Here is an 18,604-nt window from a genome sequence, read left to right on the forward strand (position 1 = left end):
ACTTTGCTTGCTTGGTATCCTTATCGATTTTCAGCGAAATTTCACAGGCTCACACGGCGCACGTCAGTGGCAGTGCCATGCGAAGATTCACTTGTCGCGCTGAGTTCGTTCGTGTCGTGTTCTCCGCTCAGCTCAGCATAGAACAGCTCAGCACAGCACAGCAGCGAGTCACAGTCAGTCAGTCACACAGTACCAGGAATCGTTATGTAAAGAGATTTCAATAGAAAGTACATAGTATAATACATATAATAATATAAGTGAGTGCTGCTGTGACCAACAAATTATTATTCTGGCATAAATACTGCATTACGCCCAAAATGCATTAAGTTCAATAAATCCGCATTTGTGATAATATTAAAAACACATCGCGATAAATTACTGAACAATCCGATTAACGCATTAAATACTTTCCCCAAGAAAACGAAACGTTAAACGGGAAAGAAAAAAAAAACGTAAGCGAAAAGGGAAACACGCTGCCAACTTGTGCCGTAACACGGGACATTGAAAAGAAAGGAAAGCGAGAGAGAGAAAAAAAAGTTCCAGGTAGCAGGAGACGACAAAAGCGAAGCGAAGCGAGGGCGAAGGCGCAAGCGAAGGCGAACGAAAATGTAATAGAGGTCAAAAGAAGCATTGATTTAACGTGCACTTTCTTCTGTTCCGTTTTTCTTAACGTCTTTTTTTGCGGCCATCGTGTGTGCGAGTTTGCGAGTGTGACAGTGTGTGTGTGTGTGTCAATTGTGTTGCGTAAAGAATTTGTTAAAAACTTGTCAAACGTTTGATGTTCCATTCACTAGATTAACCCACACACATACACACACACATTAAGACACGCGCACGCTTAAACACATACACTTGCAGGCACAGTGGGGCAGTCGCTGCGTTTGTCTCTGCGTGTGTGAGTGTGTATCAGTGTGGCGCCCATAAATTATGTATGCACATACGTGGCTCCCTATCTCTGTATGTGTGTTTGTGTGAGTGTGCTAAATATTGATGACGAACTACTTACGTACGTCCTTTCGCACAATTGACGAAACTACCACAAACAGCCGCAGCAGCTGAAAGGAAGGAAGCAAAAAAAAAAAATGGCATGTAACGCAGTTCAATATTCAATAAGAGACCAAGCATAATTACATAATCAAATAGAAGGACTCAAAAACTAAAAAAAAAAACACGAAGGAATATATAAGAAAGAAAAGGAAAACGTCACAATAACAACTGAAACAGAAAAGCAAACTATTGCAAAAGCGAAACCAACGTCAAGTTCAGCATTATTTAATCAACGCCCCGGAAACGCCTAAAAGCGAGCTAAACGAAACTCCCAAAAATAGCAAAACCAAAAAGTCAAAACAACAAAAACCAAAAAGCAAACCACAACCAATGTACCTGCAACAAAGAAATTGAGCAAATTATAAAACACACACACTCATGCAAATGCACAAACACACACACATACACACTCACAGACATTAAGACACGCGCAAATTGAGCGAAAATAGAAGAAGCAGCAGCATCAACTAACGATAAAATTACTGAACAAAATTTAGCAAGAACGAATTACTTTTAAAAATATACAACAAAAAAAACAGAAAAAACTCCCTCGCTATAATTATTTAAAATACCTATTATATACAAAGAAAAAAGTGCTATAAACAAACCAAGAAATAACAAAAAAAAACTATATACAAATAATACAATACAATTATATAGAGAAGTTATATACCAGAAAATCCAAACCAAAAACATACATACTTATATGCGATTATATATATATATCGATGCTATTTATATAATGTAGTTGCCGTTACGCGAATTGTTCAACACTGGATGCATTAACTGATATAACTAGAGCTAGAGCTAAAGGAAACCTCGTAGTTTGTAGGACAAGCGTCTTCTTCATGTAGCGAATCAAATTGAATATACATATATAATCAACCACGCACTTAACGACTAACAAACTACCAAGTAGTTGCCTCTCTCTATACACATATATACATATACATATATGTATATCTATATACAAATTGCTTAGAATATAACTAAATATATATACATATATATATACTATATATGGATTTATTTTTATAAAGCCGCAACGAACTTCAACTTCAACTCCAAAACTCGACCTAGGCCTAAATTAGAACATAACGCAAAGATAAAACTAAAACGAAAACGAAAGCAAAGAAGAAGCAACTAATGCACTAATTAAAGCTAAAGTAAAAACGTGCAGAACAAGGAGAAGGACAACGCAGTCGCCTCTGCCGCTTCAGCTGCCTCTTGCTGCCGGCAAGCAAAAAAGCTCACGCCTCCAAATTTGCTCGCGTGTTGCTTGTGCTACTTTCTAGGCTACAGTTAGAGAGATATATACACATACATATATATATATATATAGAAATATATAAGCAAATTTTACCTGCGTTGGGTTTCTTACGTTACACGGCATACGGCTTACGGCTTAGGGCCACGCCCCGGCATCCCAGCTCCCGGCTTCAAACTAAGGCCCGTCCCCAGGACCACGACAGCTAAGCTACAGCTACAGCAACAGCAATAGCAACTACATATATAAATGTATAAGTAATGGTAACACCATAACGCCTTAACTTGACTCACAACTTTCAACAAGACCGCAAAATTCGTTGCGTTCATTAAACTTTCACGACCACGAGACCAAGCATTAAATTGACTACAAGAGCGACCAGGAGAAGGAAGGGGTGAATAAACTACTTGTCGAAACGAAATCATAGCATACTTTTTTGCGTTCGCCTGGATAATACATAATAAGTTCATACTATATTTAAGTGATGCAAACGGAAAGCGAAAAAAGCGAAAGATAACTCGATTATAGCTGTTTCTTGTGATATTCGAAACATATAATTAAACGATCGTGACATAACTGAAAACTAACGAAACCGAAAAACTCTCTGTGTGCTCCCTGCCCTGCCCACCATCCTTCAGTTCAGTTCGCCTGCCCCGCCTATCATCGCCACCAACAAACAATAATAATAAATAAAAACTCCACCTAACAAACAAATAATAATAACGCTACTGACAGCCCCCTAGATGATAAAACAACGTCTATAATCCAAAGTACAAAAGAACACGAAAAACATAAAAGTAAAAAGTAAACCACATTATATATACATATATAATATAACAAGCGCCGACAGAACATAATAGCAACATATGGTATTAATATATTAACTCAGTAGTCAACATACGCGTTAAACATAACCTCAAAACCAAAACCAACCCAACCAACTCATAAGCAATACAACTAGTGCTGTTAACTATTTTAGAGACTACCTTTTAGACCGTCAGTCAAGCAACCAACCAACCAACCTACTCTACGTTACTCAACACCTCTCTATAACTATAACCCACCAACAAAACGCACACAGTCACTCACTCACACACACATTCACTATCTTAGTGAAAAAAAAGCAGTGCTAAATAAGTGAGCGATAAAACAGTAAAACTGTAAAACAATAAAAACAAGCATAGCAACAATAAAAACAAAAATCAGTAACAAAACGAAGGAGCAGAAAACTCCCAGCCCTCCTTCCCCATTTAAAACGTTACAAAAAGAAGAAAAAAAGTGCTCAGCATGCGGGCGATGTGAGTGAGATAGCTATAGTGCGATAGCGAAGCCTAGCGAAGCAACAACAACGAAAAGCAATTATTTTGTTTATGTGTCCGTATATGTCGTCGTCGTGTACTTGTTCTTGTATTAGTTAATGCCAAAAATCGAAACGGAACTTGCACCTACAACACTCAACGACTGAAACAGTGAGTGAGAAAGTGCGAGTGAGAAGGGAAAGTTGGTGCGAGCAAGACAGAAAGTGACAGATATACACATACACCCAACAAGCAAACAAACAAACAAGCAAGCACACGCACACACATATACAATCACACACGCTGTCGATTACCATATGCAGCAGCAGCAGCAGCATACGATGATAAGTCCCAGAATTGCGCCAGGCGTTGCGACGTTTGCTCTATGCCAATAACAACAAAAACAACAACAACAATAAGAAAGAAAAAAAACAACAACGACAACTTAAACGTAATACAAATTCAACGTCAGCCGCGACAACAGCAGCAGCAGCTGAGAGTGTGTTCCTCTCTCTCTCTCTCTCGCTCTGCAAGCGTGAGCGTGTGTGTGCGAGAGTGCGACTGCATGTGAACAAACGTGTGGGAGAAGCACGGAGGAAGGCGAAAGTTTTTATATTTTTCGTTTTGGCGGAGCGACGATAAACGATAAACGGTAACCAATTTCGCCGTTTCCATGTGGCGGACCTGCTAAGAGGAGGGGCGACGAAGAGAGTGTGGTGTGGGGGTGTGTGTGTGTGTGTTTGTGTATGTAGCTAAAAGAAAATGCACGTTAAACACACACAGCGCCGAGTCAGCGGTCCTGGAGCATTTGGAACATTTACCAACGACCAACGGTATGCAATTATTTTGAATTGTCTTGAAACCATAATAATATATTACTATCCATACTACTTGTATTACCAAATTGTTGTTCATTTAACGTATGGCTGTTACGTTACATTACCTTACGTTACGTATCTCGTATACAGTATACAACATGTAAGCATGTACATATGTATGTGTGAGTGTATGGATGTTTCAATGTGTATGCAGATAATATGGGACAAGAAATCCCAACATTTCATTAAATATTTACAAAGTGTGACCGTAAATAATTTAGTGGACTTGAAACATCCTGCAAACACCTTGTGCCCCAGCGCACACGCACACATCGACACGCTTACATGTGCATGTGTACGTGTACATTTTAAAATATTTACATGAATGTATTTCCGTTTCTGTTTCCGTTTTCGTATTTCGTATTTCATTTTCGTCTACGTTTTCCTTTACGTTTTGAACATTTTGCCATTCTTTTCGTTTGTTTGCTGAGTTTGTTTGTTCGTTTGTTTGTTTGTTTCTTGTTTAGTTCAACTGTTGGTATTGATTGTTGATGTTGTTGTTGATGTTGATGTTACTGTTGTTGTTCTTGTGTTGTTGCCAATCTGTATGTGTGTGCGTGTGTGTGTGTTGAGTGAGCGGGGACAACATCGTGGGCAGCAGATATTTAGACACTTACGTTTGAATGTTCAAGTTCTTATTTGCTCCATTATGCTTATTTCCTTTGGCTTGAGAGCACAATTGCAATTGATTTCCGTCCATCGAATCCAATACAAATCCATGCAATGCCCCCTCCCCACCACACAGCACAAGTATGTCGTCCATTGCGGCGACAGCTGTAGAAAGGAGACTGAGCCTAGCTGGACTCGACTCGGGGGCAGTCATCCGTCACTTAGTCAATGCAATTACGAAACTAGATTAAAAGCCAAACGGCCAACAATGGCGAGTATAGCAACAATAGCAACAGCAACAACAATGGCAAACACGAACACACGACAGCTACAACGACAACGACATCGACAACGCCAACGCCAACAACAATGAGCAAGCGTTCGAGAAAATAGTGTCAAAGTACGTTGAGTGCACTTGTACGTAGTGTGCAGAAAGCGTTGCATACACACAGGCGCCATTCAATTACTTGTCCTACATGTGTTCGTATCTGTATGCGTATTTGTATGTGAATGTGTGTGTGAGTATGTTTGTATTTCGTGTATTTGTGTTGCATATCCCAATGTACATGTCCAACGACAGCAGCATCAAAATGCAGCAGCGGAAGCATTCGCTTTTACTTCAATGATTAAACCACTGACCGAATTTCGGCTTTCTATGTACATACTACACATGCATACATATTTGCATTTGCATCTGTATAGTTTGTGTGTGTGTGTACTTGTGTGTTGTTATCGTTGTTGCTGTTGCCTGCACATAGTTCCCCACATACAAAGACACATACACACACACACACATACACCCTATAAAGCAGACAGTCAGAAGGAAAGAGCAATAGATAAACTCATTTTGTTGGTCTTTTTGTGTGTGGAAATCTCGATGTTTCCAATTGAACTAGTTACACATTTTTCTATGCTGTGTTGACAGCAGCATCACACCCACACAGTCACACACATACACAATAACACTTCTTAGCATACACATGTACATAGAGTACTACTATATATGTATGTGTGTGTGTGTGTGTTGGCCAGCCGGATTCAGCATTGTGTTAGAGCGGAAATTGGCAACTCGTCAGGAATGATGGAAACTGGAATCCGGCTTATCAACTTAGTTTTACGTTTTAGTTTAATTCCATTTCGTTTCATTACCAATCTCATTTCGTTACGTTTGTGTTCCGTTTCGGTTCGTTTCAAGGTAAAAAAACCACCAAAAAACAAAAAAGCTGTACATTTGAATTTATGTTTGTCATTGTTGTTGTTGTTTTTACAGAAAACTTGCTTAAAAGTACAAAAGTTGAAATGAACAAAACTTAAAAAACAATCAAAAACCAAATAAAAATAATAATAAAAAAAAAAAACAACCAAAACAGAAGCGCAAGCAAAACAAGTTTTGCTACCAACAAAATATAAACAAAAACAAAATCAAAAGAAACAAAGTGAAATCGTAATCGAAATCGAAATCGAAATCAAAAACCAAAAAAGAATCAGCGTAAAAACATTCGATTGAGTTTCAAGTATAAGTATTTCGCTGTGGAAGCTAATTTTGCCTACTACTGACATCATCAGTTAAGGTACTGACAAATTTCAAATTTCAAATAGCCACTCTCTGCCTCTCTACCTTTCAACTATTAATCAAAAATACAAATTAACTACTACAACTTAAACTAAAAGTACTTACTACTAATTCTACTATTAATACTACTCTACTACTACTACTTATACTTATACTTAATACTTACTACTCTTATGTACTTGCTACAGAACGTCCCCATAACACTTTTAATGCTATTTGCTCTCTTCCTATTTTTTCCCCCATTTGCAAGCTACTTTCAATAGTAAACACAATGCAAACAAAATTTCTTGTTAAAATGATATACCTAATACATTTTTTTTAATAGTTGTATGACGCACTCTGCTATCTCCCCCTTTCTCCCCCTCTACTCTAGCTCTTCTCAATGTACTATATATTATCATTATGATTTGCATTCATAATTTGTCCCTTTTTTGTCCCAAATGCGAATGCCAATGAACCTCGTAATATTTAAATACAATAATTCAATGCTTTAATCAAATAATTGCTCGTGTTTTTGAAGCTTGCTTTGCTGCCACCCGCAACCCCCGCCAGATTCAGTCAGTAACCACTTCGCCATAACATATAGTATGTGTTTTTGTGTGGCGTCTGGTCATATTTTAGATTTCTATATTTCACAGTAATTTAATTTTAAGATCAATGACATTAATTTTGAATTGGCATGTCGGTTGATTTTATTGTATTTCCAGCTCAATTTGCAAAATATATAAAAACTCTCTCGCACACACACACACACGCAACAATTTTGTGGTTGTTGTTGTTGTGCGTTGCGAAAGTTCTCGCAATTAATGTCCAGTTGTGTCAGAAATAACTGATGGTTCTTTTTATAGACGATGCCATTATAGTACCTATTGTAGTAGCTGCTGACCTTCAGGCAGAATAACCGAAAAATTCCAATTAATTATCGCAGTAGACACTTGACAATGGCTCATTTCAATTTAGCTAGACGACTGATTGATCCTTTGTGTGCCACAAAACCGGTTTTAGTTAAATAACTAAATGACTAACTAAACTATCCGAGTGCGAAGAATACGGAATTAGGTGTCTGTCCCAATTGGAAATATAAATAAGTATCTAGCTGTACGTCGTTTCTCCAGAACGTAGCTAATTGAATTATCAATTATACAATATCAAAATTGCGTTCGCATCGAATCGCATCGAATCGACTTGCAATTAGAGACGATGACAGCGATGACTGTGATTGGAGCACTGTAAACATTTGAACAACTAAAACATGAAAATTGAGTGGCATGTTTAGCAAATTGTTTAGCTTTGATTTGTTCATTAATTTGTTTGTTCCATTTGCAATCGCAATCGGAATTGCACTCGCATTGTCATTGCCATTTCCAATACGATTTCATATTTGCATTTCTGATATATATGCATTTAATTTCTGCGAAATGCTTTCATTTCATTGTATTGCAATTAACAAATCAATTTGCGCAATTGTTTAAAAATATACTCGACCGGAATGTTGCACAACTTGTGACGCTGCCAACTTCCAAATGTGTGGCAAAGTTCAAGACATGCATAATTAATAATAGACTTATGAATATTTTTGCTAAAATTAGAGCAGGCCAATTGCTTTGTGGTTTCTTTGCACAAAACTCATGCCCGAAACTGGGCAACTCGACAGCCTGACGACAGCGCGAGGGTGGGCAGAACAGTTTGCGGGGTTGTGGTGTAAAGAAAAGAGTGTGGAAAAATCTAACTTTCTCAATAAAAAAAGTTTTTATATGCCATTTGAAATGCGTGTATTGGGATATAGATTGGTTTACTTAGAAAGTTAATAATGAAAAGCTATTTAATATTACACCATATTTAGTTTTGGTTGTTTATACATGGATATTTCTATGTTTATAGATAACAAAAAGACTGTTTTTCAATTTGCCTTAAAAGTGAAGTGTCTTTGTAAGAAATGAATAAATTTTTCAATGATGTTATTTTGCTAATGGATCTATTTCAACGCTTATTCCATGGGTGTACCATATACTTATTTCTAGGATTTGAAATAAGAAAAAAAATAGTTATAAAACAAAGTGGGCTTCTTTCTAAAAACACAGTTTATCTCATATTCTTCTGTTTCTTTAAATGTACGACTAAAAGAATAATAAATATTTTTTGCACTAACAACAAAAGCTACATTCGAGTGTACTCGACGATAAGATACCCGCAACCCATTTGTAATAAAAGCTAAAGAATGGGTTACTATTCTTCAAATAAACCAAATTAATATATTAAATGAATACTAAATTATATTGAAGGCTATATTTGGTACATCGATATACTATTGAATTTTAAGTATGGTATATTTATAATACAAAATATGCCAGATTGTCAATCACACATCTGATGCTTTTTGACTACGGTTCAAACCTCCCTCGCTTGTGCGAGAACATGTACATACAATATCTCCATTATATGGCATATATTCCCATCGCCTCGTGGGCTGCAGTTGCTACTGTAAAATTGATATAATTTCGATAAACGAAATGGAATGCAACAGCAGAAACAGCAGCAGCAGCAGCAGCGACCGGGCGCAATTACGCTTCTCGAATTTACGCTTAATGCCTTCAATTGGCTTTTGAATTAATAATTGAGTCGTATTGTATTTAAAAGGGGGGCCTCACTGTGACGCAAGAGTCCGACCGACCGACCGAGAAACTGTAAGCAAGTCCGAGACCTGACTGACTACCCTCCAAGTCTCCCTCTCCTCCCCTGTCTGTACTTCCCAAGGCAGTCCCTGACCACAAAGCACAATCACCAACACCAAGAGCAGCATCAGGCATCAGGCATCTGGCATCAACATCAGCATCGCCATCAAAAGACAAATCCGATTGCCCCGAGGATGCAAGCACGTGCTCTCAATGTGAAGGGTCTCAGCCACTCGAGATGTGTCTCCAATGCGCCAAAGTTGACATTGGAGCAGGTCCCACACTCAATAAAATTATCTGGCCTAAGGTGGACACACCAGCAGACCAGCCACTTGGCAATGCTCTTGATCCGGATGCGGCTTCAGGTTGCCCCTCAAACGAAAAAAAAAGAAAAAAAGCCTAACGACATTTTGTGTCCGCAACACTTGACATACGTAATTCGAGTATGCCGAAGTCCAAATGAAAAATACATAATAAAATTGACAATAAAAGATCGAAATGTGAAATAAGAAAACGCAAACCCTGAACCCAAAACTCAAACCCCGAAAACTAAACCTGAAGTTGATGATGTAGCTTAAGTTTTGTGTGTAGTGCGAAGCGTTGCTGTCGCTTTCATTTCAAGTTGAACTTGAAATCGGATTAATGCAGGCATATCTGTAAATGTATCTGTATCTGTATCTGTATCTACAGCTGTAGCTGTAGCTGTAGCTGTATCTTTGAAGGGCTTTCGTGCGCCCAAATCCAAATGCACAGTCATTTTGCTAATGCACATTACGTGCGCAAATATTTGCCAGCTGGAAACTCAAACTCGAACTCGTATTCAAATTCGATTCGAATCCAAATTCAGATAATTGCATTTGCTGTGTGTACTCTCCGTTTTGTGTGTGCGAATGCATGGCGTGAGCACTTAATTGAGTGAAATTGATTTTAGTTTGCTCAACGGTTCGATTTTTGCACTCAAATTGCGCGCACACACACACACAGTTGAAGCTAATAAAATATTTGCATTTGTTGACACTTTGCCTAACAAAAAGAAGAAAGAAAGAAAAAAAATATAAAACAAAATAAATAGAGAAATTTGTCCGTTGTCTCGTTTGCGTGCCAAACAAGTTGAGATTGCGACTGAAGCAGAACCCATCATCGATAGCACCAACCAACTGACTCTGAACAAAAACCAAAAAACCAGCATTGTGCTCTCACTCTCCTTCTCTTGAATAACTGCCACAATTTGAGTGCACACACAGCTATAACTATTGTATGATATGATATGATAGATACTCGGTATCACGCACACTGACATGACACATACTTACTTACTTATTAGCGAAGCATTTGAATTGTTCTTTCTTTTGTTCGAACTACCGAGTATTCATCATACATACATCGCGACATGCGTACATACATTTTCATCAACATTCTTTTTAACAATACCCACCATAACCACCTCACTGAGCAGTGCGCACAGTGGGCTGCGGCCCATTTGCATGGCCCACTTTTTGCCCTTGAAAATGTAACAGTGCATAACGATAAAATATGCAAATTTCTATAAGCTTCTTCTACCTGCAACCAACCATTCGACTATTCGACCTTACACACACGCACACACACACACATACACACAGTTTGACCCAGCTCCCCATTTGCATAACAATAAACAAGGATTTTGCAGGCCATAGTCGAGGGTATTTCGAGAGAGGAAACTGTATCGTAAAACGCTCTTGCATTTTTCAGATTAGAAAATTGCGAGTTTAAATAACGCATTTAATTATATGAGATTTGAAATAATAGTTGGTGAGAATTATGGATGTGACCTTTGTTTATAAACAACTGTGGGGGATTTTAGTCAGAGATTCAATTAAAAATATGGATTTTAAAGAGTTGAGTTACTAACTAAGTGGCAATCCGATTTTTTTGAATATGTATTTTAATGCTATGGATAGTTTTGAAAGTTATAAAAAGACGAGCTTTTTATGCGTAATCTGTTTTTCAATATGATATCAATCCCTTTCTTTAAAGATTTTCATGATAAAGATATAGATATGATTTTATGTTCATGTTATTAAGAAATAAAGGTCAACCGGCTTTTAAATCAGTCAGAATATTCTACGATGTGTTCTGTTCTGTGTTCGACAATAAATGATTTCAATAATTTTAGTATTACTAAAGATCTATTTAAAAAAATGTATTATAATTTATTGGATTGACATTTTATTTACTTCAATTATTACTAGAGAGGTAGAAATAGGAATAGACAGCGAATTTCAATTCCTTTAAGCTGTCAAGAATTTGATTAAAACCTACAATAAATTATATCTTTAACCCAATTATAATTTGTTGAGCTGCCTTTGTTACTTTAAGCAGAATTCAAGAACTATATTAGTTTAAGTGTTAGCCTAGGCCTTTGTGAAGATCATAGATATATTTGGCACTACAAGTTATTCTATTAGCTCTATCTAAATTACAAGATCAACAATGATGTGGTATAATTTATGAACTCGAGGCGATTTCCAAGGGCAATTTGCGGGGGCATGTCAAACAAATGAGTGGGGAACACAGATTGCTGTATTGCGGTGCTTATCTTATCTGTTTTGCTTTTAGGAAAATTTAATTTAGAGCAACTTCCGTTCAGTTCGAGTTTGGGGGAAAAAGAGGTCTAAGGTTACGGTTATATATCTTTGATATTTGCACAATGTGCGGCGGGATTTGCTTGCAATGTTTCTCTACACACTTGGATACTTGGCTTGGCTGTGAGCGTGTATCCGCAGTAGCTGTATATACATACATACACATATATATCTCTATATCTATCTCTAGTTGAATTTGTTTGTATCTCTATCTCTATCTGAGTGCCATGCGTGTTTCTATACATTAATTTAGTTCAATTTTTCGCGCGATCAAAAGCAGATGAGCATGTCGGCTGGTCTGGCCTGGCCCATTGTATATATATTGCTATAAATATTTACTTGTGTATAAATTGTATCACATGTACCCAGCACTTATGATGAACTCACATTGAGCCATTCAGTTCAAGCTCAAGCCTCCATGTCACACCACCTCCCAAGCCTCCCACTTCCACATCTCCCTCCTCACTCTCACTCTCTTCTCTTCTCTATTCAATTCTATTCCTTCAGTTTTGTTTGGAAGCTCAGAAACTCACACAATTGCACAATCAATATTTATAATTAACAACAGAGTTCTTTTGTTTATTTGTTTGTCTCGCGGCGTGTGTTTTCCACACCGTTTCCTGCTCACTTTAGCGTAGTATCTCTCTTTCTCTCTCTCTTTCTGACCACTTTATGCCCCATTCTCCTTGATCTTGCGCCCGTTCTCCAACCCCCTCACCCCCACCCCCGCTGCACATTTGTATAGTTTGTTGTTTTATTTTCTTTTTTGCCAATTTCAAATAGATAAATTTGTGTGTTTGCCGGCGACTGTCGCCATTCATTCTGTATCATTTACCCGGTTCTCATTCTTGTTTGTCTGTGCCTCTTGTAGCGCTAGCCGAGACAACTTGTACCCCGACGATCAGCAGCAGCAGCATCACCAGCAGCAGCAGCAGCAACATCAGCAGCAGCAGCGTCACTCGCATTCACATCAACATCTGGTGCGGCAGTCTCTGGTCAGCCTCAGCTACGCACAGGCGGGCAGCAGCAGCAACTCCGCGACAGCTGGAGCTGGGTCGATTCCCATCCACTCGCAGTCGCATTCGTCATCGGTGCGCAACAGCCCGAGTCCCAGTCCGGCGGCTGATCAGCATAGCTGCAGCAGCGGCAGCGTTGGAGTCGCACTTGCCACACGAAGTCGCCGCAGCGAGCAAACAGCTCGTGACAACGACGACGACGACGCGGACGCCGACGACGCTCTTGGTGTCTACGGTGGCATCGGCGGCGGCGGGGACGGCGACAGTGTCTCGCTGCTGAGGGGCGCCGCTGGCTTGGGCCAGCTGGGCTTTGATGAGGCACGCGCGCAGCGGCAACGCAGCAACAGTCGGCTATCCAGCGGCATCTCAAAGCAAAACTCCTGCGACAGTCGCAGCGGACTGCGTATCATCGATCACAGTCACAGCCATAGCTACAGTCACAGTCCGGTCAGCTGTGGCACACAGAGTGTGAGCAGCACTGGCGGCCAATCGGCTCTGTACGATGCCTGTCACGAATACACACGCAGCTTGAGTGCAGCCCCAGCCACATCTGACATTGCAACAGCAACAGCAGCGGCAGTTGGCGGCAGTAATCTTGGTGGTGGCACTGCGACAGCGAGTGGACTGCTTAAGAGCCATTACAGTGAACAACAGCTATCGGAGCCGCATTTTACCAATCTCAATCTCAATCTGAACAGCGACTACGATACGGGCAGCGACAAGCAGCAGCTGGTGAATCAAACGTACATATTCAAGTGCATTGCGAATAGTCCATCGTTTCTGCGCACCAACAAGATCAAGGAGCAGTCGAAGAAGCTACGCAATCTATCGCTCAAGACACGCACCGCCAAGAAGAAGGGACAAATCATTTCGAAATCGAACGCGGTGTCGGATAACTCGTTGCATCCGGGTGATAAGTATCTGAATCTGTATCTCGTTGAGAAGAAGCATTCACTGCAACCGCAAGTGGTCAGCACAACGAATCCAGTGCCGGCATCAATCTCAGCACCCGGTTGCTCCACTTCCTCCTCATCCTCGGCGGCAGCAGCAGCAGCGGCGTCACGACAACAACAGTTGCCGGCGCTATCGGCGGTTGCGGCGCGACAGCAGCAGCTGCTGCTCAACGGTTCGCTGAAGAGCAAGACGAAGACATTTCCGGCGTATCGGGCGTCCGTGCGCAGCGAGAGCGACGACAAGGAGTATCGCGGCAGCGGTGGTAGCAACACCATACCAACGACGGGCAAAAGTCCGCCGGTGCCGCATTCGCTGGCGGCCAAGATCAGCGGCAAGAACTGCAACAATCTGCTGCACAACGCCGGCAACAAGCTAAGCGTGAGCAGTAATTCATGCCACAAGCTACATGCCCACAGTCATCAGGGCCAGGGACAGGCACACACGGCGTATACGCAACATCTGGCCTCGTCACCCAAGAGTTCGGTCTCCAGCAACGGGCATCTAAACAAATACTGCCTCACGGACATCACACGCCGCAAGGCGGAGTTTAATCGCCAGCTGAGCGCCCCCACGGATTACACGCATCACTCGTCCAGCAACGGTTCGCAGCAGGGCTCCGAGGCGGCCAATGAGGCGGTTGGCGAATCAACGATCACAGTAGCCAGCGCTGGAGTGTTGGGCCAAGGACACGGCCAGGGACACGCACACGCACATGTGCATGCGCTGAGCGCTGGACAGGCATCGACAGCGCCGGCAACATTGAAATCGCTGCAACTGCACAACTTTGGTGTACATCATCAGCCAGCACGGCCCACGTCCACATCGTGCACCAATAGCTTCAATCGACGTCACATACGACGGCACAAGAGCAAGCTCAGCGAGCGGTGAGTTTACCCTGACAACAAACAGAAAAAACCCTCAACTACACATACTTGAGAATTCTTATCACTAGCATTAACCAGTTACCAGTTTTGCCCAGTTCGCTGGCGAATTACGCATGCAAAGCGTCGACGCGACGTTGTCGTCGTCGTCGTCGTCGTCGTTAAGTTCACGTCTACCGGTTTCGGTTTTTTTTTTTCTACCTTCGCTTATCGTGTGCGGCATTTGCATAAAGCCATCAGCATCGTCTGAGTGTCTGCTTTGGAGTCTGAATCGAGTCTGGGATTACTCTGGGAAGAATGGCCGCGTAATTACCGAAATACCTCGCGAACAGTCAACTTCAACACGTCGCGTTGCGCAGTTTCAAATATAAAAACGGTTGGCAGGATCGTTTCAACGTGCAATCGATTGCCGCGAGTATCGCACACAGGATCTATCGTTGCTGTATCGACAGCTGTATCGATAGTTGTGCAGTGACCGTGAATTTGATATTGAATTGGATATTCAGAATTGTGTTGATTGTTTGTTGATGCGGAAAACTCCCGGCATTATTTATTAGCATAATAGTTTTCGCTTCCCAGTGACTAAGTTCGCGCGCAATTCGTTTAAAACGAATCTATAATTTATTGCACTAGATTGTTGCGTTTTCTCGCTCGCTCTCTTTCGCTCTGCAACTATTTATCTGTTCGGTTCGCGAAGCTGTTGCCGTTGTCGTTGTTGTTGGCCTCTCGCCACCCGGTAGACCCGTTAGGCCAATTCATTTACATAAAATCTAGAGGTAATTTGGTGTTGATGATAGCTTTTCGTGCTTTTATTGGCGTAAATTTTTGTTTTGTTTTTAAGAATAGCAAGCAAACAAATTATAGTCCGGGTATAATTTGCGGCCGATGCTTCGCGTTGTATCGCACAATCAATTAAAAAGCAACGCAGCACACACACACACACACACACACACACACTGACATACAAACGTACACACAACAAAATATTTGTTTTTATTTATTTATTGTGCAACAGGCAGCGAGAGTGCCTCAGAACAGGTTATCAAGTCGCCTCAGCAGCACAGCTTCAGACAACTTTGAAGCAAAATCTAAATTAACTTACGAAAAAAAAAACCACACACATACACGTGCAAAGAAATAATAAAATCACAAAAAAATACGGCAGCAACAGCGGCTGTCAATGTAAAAAGAAATCAACAACAATAATGTGTTTAAGTGTAGCTCTAGAGCTTTGAGTCTTTGAGTGTCGAGTTGTGATCAATTATTTAATTACGCGCACAAATTCCCTTTTCGGCATCTCGTGCGATCTCGATGTCAATCGCGATTGTGATCGCGATCTCGCCCCGGGTTTATTATCGATTGCCACAAATTGAAAGTCGAGGTAACAAACAAGCGAACATAACTGTAAAGCAATCAACAAGCAAACAAAACAAACACCAAACTGGAGGACGCTCGCGAGCCGCGCAACACACAAGCAAACATATGTATGAACGCACGACTCACACACGACGACGCACACACGAATCGTTTTTCGGAATCGTTTTTGGTTTCGGACTCTCGCGCTTGATATTCGGAGTGTTTGCCGGCGTTCGTTGGCTGCGCATTGCGATAGCCGCCGCTAGTTGCGCTCGGTTAGCGCGATTGTAATAACTTGGAGAAGATAAACGACGGTCTATATGGTTCGGTCTACGACGGCTCATGGAGTAGAGTGCCCACAACTCAAAAGTAATATTAATTTTGCGCGCCGCGCACGTTTCACAACAAAACAGAACGCAGCGATAACAAGAACAAGCATCAGGCTTCGGTCGTCAAATTGCTGGCAAACAGCTGCTTGAACACGTTTTCAATTACAAGCTGGCGACAAAAATTAACGCAAACCACAATTAAAAGCGCAATCAAAACTGAAACTGATATTGATATTGATACTACAAACTGTCAAGTTCAGCAATAATGTGCATACATAAATCACATGTATGTTGTGTGTGCTTTATAGTCGCGTATATATATTGACCAGAAACCGATCGTGATAATATTGAAAAAATGTTTTGTGCTTTTCATTTGTGGTTTTTGCCCGCGCAGCAAATTCTATAGTGCATTTCCCTTATTTTCCATTCCCAATTACAAAGAAATTAATTATAGCGCGGAAAAAAAAGTACTAAAATTGTTTAATAAATTCATTAGTCTAATGCGAGTGAAGATTAAATTAAATCAGCTTCATCAGGCTTAATTAAAACGAAGCTTTCCCATTTAAAAAACTACACTCAATTGAGTGTGAACAACACAGAACTGAACAGAGGCGAAGAGAAGTGAATAGAGAACTTAGTGTAGTGCAGTGAAACCGTGAGCAGATTAACAAAAATAACAAACAAAAAAAGTGTGTACATAAATAATAATACAACATAAAGAAAGAATACAACCAAACAATAGGCATTCCATCAGAACACAAACACACTTCACGCGATTTCGTGTGTCAATAGGGCAACATTTCCGCAAAAAGCCAGAAACTGAGAAAAAGAGACAGAGTCAGAGTCGCATTGATAGTGTCGACGACGCCGAGGCGAGAGAGACCTTGACAATCACCGAATGCAAGGTGAGATCTGGATCTATAAACATAGCTCGGATCAAGTGCGTGTGCATCAATTAAACAACAAAAAGCCCCGACATAAAGCATAAACATACTTTCACTCCGATTACTCTACAATACATTGGAATTTGTTGCAACTCTATATTGTATATAGTAGTTATATTTATTGGTTTCAGTGTAAACATTGTGTTTTAACAGTTATTATTGTGTTATTATTATTGCAGTTTGCTAAACGGCGATAGCGAGGAATCAGTACGCTGCTCGTATTGCTCCGTATTGAATGTGAATGAGAACGACTTGCGAATTTCATTTGAAAACACCTGCACCGACTCGCTGGTCACCGCTTTCGATGATGAGGCACTGCTAATATGCGACCAAGGAACCGAAATGGCAAGAGCAAAGGTTTTATTAGTACTTGTAGAGCCAGGGACTTCATTCACACTTAATTGATCCCTTCAAAACTGAGCTGAGACATCATCATCACACTTAAACAAGATTATTCACGAGTGCAATTATCACTCACTCACTCACTCGGTCGTATAAATAGAGCACACACATTACACTTGTTGTTGACTTAATAATTGAGAGGCAGCTTTGAATCAGCTTTGAATACCACTAACATCACTTTTGGGATTTTTCCTTTCCTCCCACTCGCACATACGGATGGCGCAGGTACACTTTGATGATGTGTCGTTGTACGGCACTCCGAAAGAGGAGCCAATGCCCAACATACCGATAGTCTCGGAAAAAGTCTCGGCGAATTTCCTAAAAAGTCAATTGCAATCATGGTTCCAGCCGACGGACAATCGTCTGGCCATGAAATTATTTGGCAGCCGCAAGGCTTTGGTCAAAGAGCGCATACGTCAGAAAACTTCCGGACATTGGGTCATACACCCGTGCAGTTCATTCAGGTAAGCAAATATATCGTATATAAACTATTTATAAGATACAAATTTTTGTAATTTTCTTGAAACAGGTTTTACTGGGACCTTTGCATGCTTTTATTATTAGTAGCAAATCTTATTATCCTGCCAGTCGCAATATCATTCTTCAACGATGATCTGAGCACACGATGGATTGCCTTCAACTGCCTAAGTGATACTATTTTTTTAATAGATATTGTAGTCAATTTTAGAACAGGTAACGTACTGTCAACAGTCTTATAACTACATCCATTTAATCGATCTTTTCTTACATATAT

At 40.4% G+C, this 18,604-nt stretch overlaps 1 protein-coding gene across 11 annotated transcripts in view; it reads left to right on the forward strand.

Annotated features, from left to right (window-relative positions):
• Window positions 1-672: 672 nt before the first annotated feature.
• Window positions 673-18,604, forward strand: part of LOC117568615 (potassium/sodium hyperpolarization-activated cyclic nucleotide-gated channel 2) — a 29,319-nt gene continuing 11,387 nt past the window's right edge. Inside the window, exons 1-5 of one of the 11 annotated variants that reach the window (XM_034249376.2) lie at window positions 673-4,445; window positions 12,840-14,822; window positions 17,628-17,805; window positions 18,076-18,314; window positions 18,380-18,543. In XM_034249376.2, coding sequence (XP_034105267.1) covers window positions 4,375-4,445; window positions 12,840-14,822; window positions 17,628-17,805; window positions 18,076-18,314; window positions 18,380-18,543 — 2,635 coding nt within the window. In that variant the 5' untranslated portion in view covers window positions 673-4,374. Of the gene's footprint in view, window positions 4,446-12,839; window positions 14,823-15,136; window positions 15,596-16,332; window positions 16,545-16,613; window positions 17,410-17,627; window positions 17,806-18,075; window positions 18,315-18,379; window positions 18,544-18,604 lie in introns of those variants that run through there. The other 10 variants (XM_034249379.2, XM_034249381.2, XM_034249383.2 and 7 more) reach the window with 10 other exon arrangements.

The sequence above is a fragment of the Drosophila albomicans genome, chromosome 3 (genome assembly GCF_009650485.2).
Source record: "Drosophila albomicans strain 15112-1751.03 chromosome 3, ASM965048v2, whole genome shotgun sequence".
NCBI lineage: Eukaryota > Metazoa > Arthropoda > Insecta > Diptera > Drosophilidae > Drosophila > Drosophila albomicans.